Source organism: Sus scrofa, chromosome 4, assembly GCF_000003025.6.
Source record: "Sus scrofa isolate TJ Tabasco breed Duroc chromosome 4, Sscrofa11.1, whole genome shotgun sequence".
In the NCBI taxonomy this organism is placed as follows: Eukaryota; Metazoa; Chordata; class Mammalia; order Artiodactyla; family Suidae; genus Sus; species Sus scrofa.
Genome location: NC_010446.5, coordinates 87559696 through 87571055, shown reverse-complemented (window position 1 = coordinate 87571055; position 11360 = coordinate 87559696). Strand labels below are relative to the sequence as shown.

Here is an 11360-nt window from a genome sequence, read left to right as displayed (position 1 = left end):
CAAAACTACCATGAGATACCACCTCACACCAGTCAGAATGGCCATCATTAATAAATCCACAAATAACAAGTGCTGGAGGGGCTGTGGAGAAAAGGGAACCCTCCTGCACTGTTGGTGGGAATGTAAACTGGTACAGCCACTATGGAGAACAGTTTGGAGATACCTTAGAAATCTATACATAGAACTTCCATATGACCCTGCAATCCCACTCTTGGGCATCTATCCGGACAAAGCTCTACTTAAAAGAGACACATGCACCCGCATGTTCATTGCAGCACTATTCACAATAGCCAGGACATGGAAACAATCCAAATGTCCATCGACAGAGGATTGGATTCGGAAGATGTGGTATATATACACGATGGAATACTACTCAGCCATAAAAAAGGATGACATCATGCCATTTGCAGCAACATGGATGGAACTAGAGAATCTCATCCTGAGTGAAATGAGCCAGAAAGACAAAGACAAATACCATATGACATCACTTATAACTGGAATCTAATATCCAGCACAAATGAACATCTCCTCAGAAAAGAAAATCAATCATGGACTTGGAGAAGAGACTTGTGGTTGCCTGATGGGAGGGGGAGGGAGTGGGAGGGATCGGGAGCTTGGGCTTATCAGTCACAACGTAGAATAGATTTACAAGGAGATCCCGCTGAATAGCATTGAGAACTATGTCTAGATACTCATGTTGCAACAGAAGAAATGGTGGGGGAAAAAACTGTAATTGTAATGTATACATGTAAGGATAACCTGACCCCCTTGCTGTACAGTGGGAAAATAAAATTTAATAAAAAAAAAAAAAAAAAAAAAAAAAAAAAAAAAAAAAAAAAAAAAAAAAAAAAAAAAAAGAAAGGTATTTCATAGCTGAAAATGAGGGCATAAGCCATGGACGTTGTGTTGTTTCCTCATTGAGAGAGAAGGGTAGGACAGGAAAACAGTATTCTGGCCTTTGTTCCTCATTCACATTCTGGTGTGGAGAGAGTCATTTTATTTATTGTGAACCACAATTATTTTTCTGTAAAATGGGAGAAATTATCTCTTCCTACTTCAGAGGGCTTTGCAAAGAGTTAATGTGATGCTATATAGAACAGGGTCTTTCAACCCCCTCACCTGGGTCTCAACAACCAAAAATGTCTCTGGACCTTGTCAAAGGTCTTTTGGGGAGCGAGCACACTTACCTTCTGTTGAGACCTCTGGTATGAATGAATGACTAAGCTGACCGGGTGAGAGCCATCCTAGAACTCAGTGTGGCTTGTGAAGTTTAAGGATTTAAACTGTTCTTTAGAATTTAATGGGTTAGGACAAGCAAGGCTCTGTGCACCAGCTTTAGCTCTGGTTGTGTTGAGTTGTACCAATAAAAGTATTGTATCCATTGCATTGAAGAAGGACAAGGTATTAGACTAAATTATAAGAATAAAATCTATGTAGGTAGAAGATTTGTATATGCACAATTTTGTGACAGTGTGTGAAATGTCATTTGAAAGAGAATGTATAAAATTTTATTTAGAAGTACAAGCAGATCTGGCTCCATCAGATATATGAAGATATAAGTGCAATAACAAGGAGGAACATGCAGAATGTTTATTTCTCGAGTTCACAAGACAGAAATGTACTTGGAACAGGGTCTATCAATCAAGTGGAGCAGAGGCTAGGCTGAGGCCAAGTCCTTTGCTGTCTTGGCGATGGCCCTGTCCTGAAGTAAAGGCCAGCACAGAGAAAGGGCCCATTTAGAAGAGGAATGAATCATTTTGAGAACTCACCCTTGGTGGGTGGTTGTAATGGAGATAGACAAAGAGAAAGAACACATAATAAAGGGCTTGGGAAGTTTGTAAAGGAGGTTCTCCATACTGAGTGCTCCTGTTCTTGCCAGCCCAGTCATGGCTGATGTAAATCAATTACATATTCATCAATCAATTTTGTTGCCCCTGGCCTGCCTTCCCCTTGTTACTTTGATTCTTGGAAGAAAATGTTAGAGGGAGGACGTTTCTTGTAAATTGTTCATTAAGCTTTAATTAGGGTCCAAAAAAGATCCTAAGAGATCCGCTTATCAAAGAGCAGATTGAAAGGGGAATGAGAAAAACCAAAATGCAGCTACCTGAAAATAAAAGGAGGAAGGAAAGGTCTTCAAAAAAGAGCACAAGCAGTTCCTGTTGCAGCTCAGCGGGTTAAGAACCTGACATAGTGTCGGTGAGGATGTGGGTTCAGTTCCTAGCCTCACTGAGTGAGTTAAGAATTAGGCATTGCTGCAAGCTGCAGCAGAGGTCACAGATTCAGCTTGGATCTGGTGTTGCCTTGGCTGTGGCATAGGCTGGCAGCTGCAGCTCTGACGTGACCTAGCCAGGGAACTTACATATGCTGCAAGTATGGACATAAAAAGAAAAAAAAAAAGAGAGAGAAAACACAAGAGGGATGGATTGGGGCTTTAGGATCGGCATATGCACATGATTATATGTGGAATGGATGGCCAGTGGGGACTTACTGTATAGCATAGAGAACTCTACTCAGTCTTCTGTGATAATCCCCATGGGATAAGAATCTGAGAAAGAATGGATATGTGTATATGTATAACTGAAATCCCTTTGTTGTACAATAAAAATAAACACATCGTAGATCTACTATATTTCAATAAAACTTTTAAAACATGAAAAAAGAAAAAAAAAAGATCACAGACCATTGGTGGGAGAGAAGTTTTTATTTACAGACCATATTATGCCCATATTTTCAATCGAGTTTTTATTCTTACCTTTTTATGTGAAATGAAAACATACAGAAGATGCAAACTATTACATTTAGAATGGATAAGCAATGAGATCCTACTCTATAGCACAAGGAACTTTATCCAACCAATTAGGATAGAACATGATGGAAGATAATATGAGAAAAATAAAGTATATATATATATATGTGTGTGTATATGACTGGGTCACTTTGCTTTACATCAGGAATTGGCACAACACTGTCACTCAACTAAACTTTAATTTAAAAAATGTAAAGAAAATAAAATAATAAAATTAAATTAAAAAAACAGAAGAGCTATGCCATTTTGCCAGCAGGTGGCACCATAAGAATTTCCTATGTGAAGAGGGTGGCAAAGGTAAGCAGGACCCTTAATAATTTCCCTTTCAGGGGAAGTCTAAGCATCAATGTAGATTCATACTTTTGATACCATTAGCAACATGTATACATTGCTTAAAATGGTTTTGGAAGATTCTCTCTCTTCATTTCTCATACTAGCATTACTCATTCAGTGAAAGATCATACTCCTGTAAAAGGAAAAAGAACCCCTAGGGTTTATGATAAAAAGTATACATATTTGCTTACTATAGTTGCTTGAGAAGCCCTTTTATTATTTAGTGGTTATGACATATGATATTGTGATGTTACATTAGGCGGTTAGAGAGGGAGTAACCTAGATGGTCACCCTGTTCTCACATCCATTTTCTGCTCTAGAGGGAGGATTCCTTGTGCCCAAAGATCTCCCCAATGCTAAGCAACCTCTCAGACTCAGGGGGGACCCTGTGCCGGAGGTAGTGAGCATTTCTGGCCTTTGCAAACAACTCTGAGTAGGTTGACGTTGTGGGCTGGCCTTTGAAGTTTTCTGCACATTCCATGGGGTTTGGGGGGATCTGCTTCTCAGTGTTGTGGTCTGGCTGTATGTTGGCATCATTTGATGTGGTTTCATCACCGTGTGCCTTTCCACTATCACCTGCTGGACTGGAACTGGGGCCTTGGTCGAGGGTGTGGGTGGAGACAGATTGATCTCGACATAGAAGAGAGATGCTGTTGTTGGAGTCTTTGCCCTGCAGTGGATTTACAGAGTCTTTCACTTGAGCTTGTGGCTTGTCTTCTAGGAAGTGGGACATTCTGTTATTCTGAGATAAAGGCTGCCTTTTCCTTTTCATGGAGCCCATGGGACCAGCGTGATGGAAAGGAGGCATCCTGGGCTTGGTTTTGTATATTTCTTGGGTTGGATTGGTTGTCAGTGCTCTGGCAAAGGAGGTAAAAAGAAGAAAGTTCTCTGAAAACTGATGAAGAGGCTCGTGTTTATAATTTTCAAGTTATTATACAATGGCCCCTTTCATTGTGGTATTAGCTGAGGTAATAATGTGGGTGAGAAGGAGGTGAAGGAGAGAATGGGTAAAAATACAGGGAAACGGTGCTTTGCTTAAGAAAGAAAGGGCAGCACCTTCTCAGGATCAGGACAAACTTAAAGAGGTCAGGTGGGAAGAAGGGTTCCATGCCATATCCATGAGTTTTTAAGCATTTTCTTACCTAACTTTATTAGCCTGTGGAACTCGGTTCTTCTGCCCTCCCTGTGATGAGAACATACGAACATCTTCTGGTCTCTTCTGACTTCCATTCCCAAAGTAAGAGGAGAACTTTTTCTTGATGATCTCTGCTTTGAGTTAATTAATATGTGTTATGGGTTAAACTGTATCCTCCCCAAATGTCCTATGTTGAATTCCTAACCCCCCAGTATCTCAGAATGGGGCCTCAGTTGGAGATAGGGCCTTTATAGAGATGAACAAGTTAAGATAAGGTCATGAGAGGGAGCCCTAGTCCAATAGGACTGGTGTCCTTATCATAAACAAGAATTTGGGCACAGAAACACAAACAGAGGGAAGGAGATGGGAAGAAATGCAGGGAGAAGATGGCCATCTAGAACCAAATGGAAAAGGCCTGGGGAGTTCTTGCTCTGATACAACAGGTTAAGGACATGGCATTGCTGCAACTGTGGTGTAGGGTGCTGCTGCAATTTGGATTCCATCCCTATCTGTGGCCTGGGAACCTCCATATGCTGTGGGTGCAGCCAGAAAGAAAGAAAGAAAGAAAGAGAAAGCAAGGAAGGAAGGAAATTTAAAGAAAATAAAAGGCCAGAAACAGATCCTTCCCTCAGCCCTCAGAAGAAACAAATTCTGTCAATACCTTGACTTTGGACTTCAAACCTACAGAACTGTGAGGGTGTATTTATGTTGTTTAAGCCACCCAGTTTCTTGTACCTTGTCAGGGCAGCCCTAAAAAATGAATACAGTAAGAGAAGAAGGAAAAGAATGCTGAAGACTGGAAACTTACTTCTCTGGGCAGAGAACCAGTGTATGAATATCACTGGATCACATTGCACAATAGGCTGATCTGGCATGATGAAAGGGAACAGAAAAATCGAGATCAGTTCCCCAATGTTTACTTGGAATATGTTAATGAGGATTTAGAAACACAGAGATTAGAAGTTTAAACTGGCTCACACCCTGGAGGTTTTGTTTGAATGTTTTATTTGGCAAGCATGGTATTTTCAAAACAAAATGACTTGGGTGTGAGCAATACCCAGAGCTGGTGCCCTATTGTTTCTTTTACCTCAATTCTGTGACCTTCCACTCACCTGAGCCAGAGTTGTAACTGCTGGCCATGAGTAAGTGGGTTTTTCACTCTTTGAGTTAATGTTTCAGCATCCTGTAGTCATAGCTGATCTTTTGTTTGTTTTCAAGACATCTCATGAATTGGTCACTGGGGGTGTTGAAAGTTTTATACTAGTTTGCTTAAACGAAGTGAGTTTCTAAATCTACACTGGGTTAGTAGGACCAGACCAAGGGAAATGATGAGATAGGGGGCCTAGAATTCATGTTAAACTCCTAAAATTCTTTTATGTAATCACTTCTTAGTGAGGTAGTCAAAAAAAAAGATTCCTTTTTGGACCCCTCTTCTTTTGTTGTCTTCTTGAGTGTGAGAGGTTTGTGCGTGTGTGTGTGTGTGTGTGTGTGTGTGTGTGTGTGTCATCTCTCTCAATGTTCAGGTCTTTTCCATGTGAAAGTCTATTTTCTATAAGCTAAGAGATTTTGAGCTATTTCTCCCAGCCAGTTCACTCTTGTGCATATTAGATCAGTAGAGCCAACAAGTTCAGAAATAAGTGTATATTGTCTTTGAAACTTGATCTTTCTCCAGTGTTCCCTCTCTGAAGATATGGTAACTGTATCCATCCAGTTATCTAATTTAAGAAGGATGTTTGAATACCTACTTTGTGCCAGGCAGCATACTCTTGACTCTGATTTTCTTTAACCTTGAACATATAATTAATCATAAAGCTCTGACAATTCTACTTTCTAAATATCTCAAGATACTGGTCCACTCAAGATGCAATTTCACTTTTAAATATCCCAAAATACTTATTTATTTCACCTGGTCCATGCCCTAGTTTACTGGCCTGAACTCTGGAAATCTAGTCTCAAACACTGCCACCAGCGTGATCCTTCTCACATTTGGACACGTAATTTCTCTACCTGCAAACCCTATAGGGTGAAATCTAAATTTTTTGAAAGAATTAAAAAAAAATAATGTGTATATGAATGTGTGACTGGGTCACCTTGCTGTACAGTATAAAATTGACAGAATGCTGTAAACCAGCTATAATGGAAAAAAAAAACATTAAAAATTAAAAAAAATTTTTTTTAATAAATAATTTTTTGGGAAGACCTATAAGCCATTTATGATTGGAGACACTGCCTTGAAGCATGGTACCTGCACCTTCTCCTTTCGCCTTATAACCCTGCAGTACTGACTTGCTTGTAGCAAGTCATTCTCATGCATGCACCTTTGGACATACTGTCCCTTCTGCCAGGAATGGCCTTGTTCTACATGGCCTCATGACAAACTGCCCACCACCCCTCCCCCACCCATCTTCATTCTCTTCATCCTCTAAGATTCTGCTCACAAAGGACCTCTTTTAGGACAAATCACCTGAGGCCCTTTGATGGAAAAAGGAAACTTCCCATGTTCTTGTTCTACTTTGTAAACAACTTTAATTTAGCAATTATAATTTTCTGTTATAATTTCTCACAAGCACAACTACCTTCCAATTTAAGTGTGATCATCTTGAGGGGACAGACCATATTTTTTCTATTTGCATTTATCTGCATCTATCTGAGTTGCTATAGAGTCTGGCCCATAAAATGCCTGTCTCTGAATAATCTGTATCAGCTCAGTTAAAAATGTGGATTTTGAAACTAATTCCTAACCTACTGATCCAAATCTCTACAGATGAGGACTGGGACTATGCATTTTAAACAGTACACCAAATGGCACATAGTTGAATCTTGATAACAATTTAGATGAATCATGAGAAAATATTGCCTAGTACACTGCCTGACAAAATACTGAGACTTAATTCACATTGTTTCTTTCCTTCTTCCCTAGTTTTACTGTCAAGACGTCTGAGGCTCAAAGAGGATGTGACTTTCCAAAAGACATAGAGACAGAGGGCCCTGAATTCAAGTTTTCTGCCTCCTGGTCTAGACTCTTCATACTACCTGTCCTTGAGGCAAACTCTCTAATCATCAAGGACAGCCACCTTCCTCTCACATGATCTTTTGAGAGTAGGTATCAGTATCCTTTTTGAGAGTTGAAGTGGAATTCAGCCAAATGTCTTCTAAGATTCTTTTCCGTTATGTGAGCTCTCATTTCTACCTTGGTGTAATTATTTATTCCAGACAGAGAAGCTGAAAGCAGAGAAATTCAGTTACTGGCTCAGAATCCTCTTTCAAACCCAAAGCCAGAGGTTAGAAATAATTCCCAGGCCAGACATCTGTACATCACTCTTAGCTCTAGTGTCCTTCTATTAGACCTAAATAATTTTACGTTGAATTGTGATACCTGGCTTTCCTCTTAAATGTGCTACATCATTTTTGCAGCTCCTGCACCTGCCTTCAGGAGGAAAGGGCTATAGTTTTGAAGAGCTGAGACAGATTCATTCTATGCTGAAGTAATATTGAAATCCGATTATTTTAATTATGGGAAAAGTAGATGTAGTTTCTACAAATTGTGTAACTACGCCAACTCTCAACAGAACAGTAGAAGAGTTCTAATCCTGTAACAATCTTTTACTGCTTGATTGATAAGAGCAAGCACTAATATAGCATTATTTTGCATTTAGGTACTGTTCCAAGTGCTCACTGAATCCTCAGATGACTTCATGAGGTAGGAAACATCACTTCCATTTTACATTGGAGGAAAATGAGGCAGAGGCAGGTGCCGTAAGCTGCCCCAGGCCTCATAGCTGTTAGGTGATAGAGTCAGGATTCCAACACTGACAATCTGGGTCCACAGTCTGTGTTCTTATTCCCCATGCTTTAGTGGATGAGGATGAAATCCCTGAGCAGGCAGTTTTATTTTTCTTGTTTTAGTGAATGGTATAGGGAGCTTTGGAAACTCTGAGATTCTGGATACCATTGTGCAGCCCTTCTTTCTGTGATGATCAGAAGCTACTAGATAGAAACTAGCTTTGGACGTTAGTAGCATTATTCTTTTATAACTACTAAACCACATAGTCTATGTTAATTGGATAGTCTTCTAAGTGATGTGTACATTTGGAAAGGATAATTTTCTAGCAGCAGAGGTTTTGGGGGGGGGATTAGTAAAAAGAATACGAGTTCACAGCCTCTGAGTAAAGAGACCTCACTGGGGAAATGAAAGAAATATTTGCCCTTTGTATTTTTAAGAATACAAAGAAATCATAGTACCAGTGCATAACCATTACTTATGCAAAATTTTATACTCCAAGCAAAATCCGAAGACTCTAATGTTGGAGTTCCTGTTGTGGCTCAGTGGTTAACGAATCTGACTAGGAACCATGAGGTTGCGGGTTCGATCCCTGGCCTTGTTCAGTGGGTTAAGGATCTGGTGTTGCCGTGAACTGTGGTGTAGGTTGCAGACGCGGCTCAGATCCCGCATTGCTGTGGCTCTGGCATAGGCCGGTGGCTACAGCTGCGCTTCGACCCCTAGCCTGGGAACCTCCATATGCTGCAGGAGCAGCCCAAGAAATGGCAAAAAGACAAAAAAAAAAAAAAAAAAGACTCTAGTATGAGTACACCTTGGAGTATAAGGAGGGTAGTTGGGAAATTCACTTTCTGCAGAAGAAAGAAAGGGCCTGACTCTGAGACTGGTAAGTGTTGAAAACTGCCAAATGCTCCTTGCTCAGGCCTATCAGAGCTCAGCCATTGTTGCACACTGGTCTCTGGTCACTAATCCCAGGGACTTGGTTGGGTTTTTTGGTTTTTGTTTGTTTGTTTGTTTGTTTTTTGCTTCCCTTTCATAAGATGACTTGCACATTATTATAGTTACTCGATGAATGTTTGTTGACCATGCATAGAAAAGAGGTGAAACCAAGTCAACCCAGATATAGTGAAAGGAAAGCAGAATGAAAATAAAATAAGAGGGTAGAACACTAAGGCTTCAAGCCAGAAAGAGTTCATTTCAAAGACTGACGTGACTGGGAACCTGAGAAGTGCTGGCTTTGCATGTGGGCTGCTCTAGGGAGGTGTGTAATCCAGGAAGGGTGGGACATGGGAGGGTGGGTGGCCTAAAGTCCAGGTTGAAATGAGAAGTTCTCACTTCCTTGGTGTCCATGTCTCTGAAAGGGCCCTCATCATGAGATGGGGATGTTACTTTCGCCACAGCCAAATACTGGCTTGCTGCCCTGCTCTTCCCCTCCCTGTCCTGGAAGCCTACCTTGCTGCAACCTCTGCAGTTCTTTCTGGAGCTGTCTCTGCTCTCTGGTCAACGATTTCACATAGTACAGGCAGATATCGTCTAATCTCTGCAGTCTTTGGCTGAGTCTGGCTTCAGCCTGCTTGGCATTCTTCCTTTCCAAATCGAAGTGCTTATGCAGTGGTCCCCTAACCATGTGTCTCTCCATCTTCTTCATGGTCTAGAGATGACAGAACAAGATTCTTCCAGGCACTGTGACAGACCTGAGAAAGCAAAACAGGAACTCTGTCCCCTGGCTTTGAATCAGAGATCAGTGTTTGAATCCCGTGTGTTTCTAAACGCACAGCTGCCAGGTCAGATGAAGTCACACTATTGGAAAACTGCCCTATGGCAACATGAGTTTCCAGAGTGACACAGAAGTATTGAGAGCAAACTGCTCTGAACTTCAGTCTCCTTGCCAATAATATAGTGATAGACGATAGTTTCCCTATACAACCACCAATGAGATTGCTGCAAAGATCAAATAAAAAGAATATGAACAACTTTTTGGGCAAAAATAATAGAAACACTTTCCATACATAAGGCATTATTCATCCTATAAGTCCTTTCTACTGTTCTTTAGAGACTCCTTGAAAGCCTGTTCAGAGGTCTGTAAATGATTTGGGGACTTAGGACAGAGCCATTCTAGGGCCCCTTTAGTTCACTAATTCATGTATGTGCAGGTCCACACATAGTAGCCTGTAATTCTGCTATGTGCCAAGAGCTGTGCTGAGGGCTAAGAAAAGTGGTGAATGAGAAACAATTCCTGCTTTCAAAGAACTTTCAGATTTCAACTCTGGAGTCTAATGGTACATGCCGAATCTGAGCAATCAATATTGCAAAAAGTAGAAAGAGTAGGATCTGCTGGTCACAAAATAATATAGGCATTCAGAACAAGTAGTCTGGGCAGCTCTGGTGAGACCACTTGGATTGTGCAGGAGTTCCTCTTCCTGCCTTCACCCATCTTCCTCCTCTGAACTCTGCACTAACAGTCAGGGACACCCATTTTTCCTCCTCTTTGCATCCTTCACAATATGTATCTCAGAGCTAAGAGCACAATACGTACCTGAGATATAAATCAGCTGTTATCAAAAAGCTTTGATTATAATAACACTGGAAAAAAAACTTAGTATTAAAAGGGAGATAAGGTCAGGACACAGGAAAGAAATTTTAAGACAGCTTGATTTCAGCCTAAAGTGTAGAATAAACTTTTACTGAAGAACACGGTGAGTAGCACTTACCTACAAATCCAGGGTTCTCACCGTAAAACTGTTGCCTGCTTCTTTTGGTATGCCAGGCTGAGCCTGGATTAATGAGCCTGTTTTTCTTCAGTAAATGAAGGGGTTTAGTGTTGGGGAAGAAGGGAGGGGAGGGGTCTTTGGAGAGGGCTGCAGGGGAGAATGATGAATATACTTGAAAGCTCTCATCGATGCCACCTCCTTGGTCAGGAATGCTAACTCCCTGGGTGTGGGCACCAGTCCCAGAGCTTGAAATAACTCCTCGAGTTAAGGAAGCCTGCCAGCTTCCAGCCCTCCCCTAGAGGGGCACGCAGTGCTCCTGGGCTGTGTCCATGGGAGCCAAGAATGAAAGCAAGGAGCGTCTTACTCTGTTTTCAGTCTCTCTCCCCTCTCTCCCCATCCCCCTTCTCTATCCCCCCCCTCTTTTGCCATACTGCTCCCTACCTCCCCTCACAACACCCATTCCTACTTCTTGGAAACCAGATCAGGTTCCATAAGAAGGCTTTTTTTTTTTTTTTTTTTTTTTTTTGTCAGAATGTGCACATTTTATGCAGGAGAGTAGTTAATTTGTTTACTTTGTATTCTTGCACACTGTACTAC

General features: G+C 41.1%; 1 protein-coding gene across 4 annotated transcripts; it reads right to left on the bottom strand.

Annotated features, from left to right (window-relative positions):
* CCDC190 (coiled-coil domain containing 190) lies at nucleotides 2683-11029 on the bottom strand. 4 transcript variants are annotated; one of them, XM_003355080.4, is made up of 4 exons: nucleotides 10764-11029; nucleotides 9505-9703; nucleotides 4282-4408; nucleotides 2683-3996 (listed from the first exon to the last, which is right to left on the bottom strand). In XM_003355080.4, the coding sequence occupies exons 2-4, from the start codon at nucleotides 9698-9700 to the stop codon at nucleotides 3456-3458; spliced, it is 864 nt and encodes a 287-aa protein (XP_003355128.3). In that variant the 5' UTR covers nucleotides 9701-9703; nucleotides 10764-11029; the 3' UTR covers nucleotides 2683-3455. The 4 variants fall into 4 exon arrangements, with proteins under 4 accessions (XP_003355128.3, XP_013843534.1, XP_020945151.1 ...); XM_013988080.2 differs by having other exon boundaries at nucleotides 9505-9746; nucleotides 10764-11026; XM_021089492.1 differs by having other exon boundaries at nucleotides 4282-4405; nucleotides 9505-9993; nucleotides 10764-11021.

Excerpts from the sequence above, each read along its gene's own strand:
- CCDC190 (XM_003355080.4), bottom strand. The coding sequence starts at position 9,700 with ATGAAGAAGATGGAGAGACACATGGTTAGGGGACCACTGCATAAGCAC. Across the intron at positions 4,409-9,504 it reads ACTGCAGAGGTTGCAGCAAG|CAGAGATCATCAAGAAAAAG; the intron begins GTAGGCTTCCAG and ends ATTAACTCAAAG. Across the intron at positions 3,997-4,281 it reads CCACAGGCTAATAAAGTTAG|AGCACTGACAACCAATCCAA; the intron begins GTAAGAAAATGC and ends CTCCTTTGCCAG.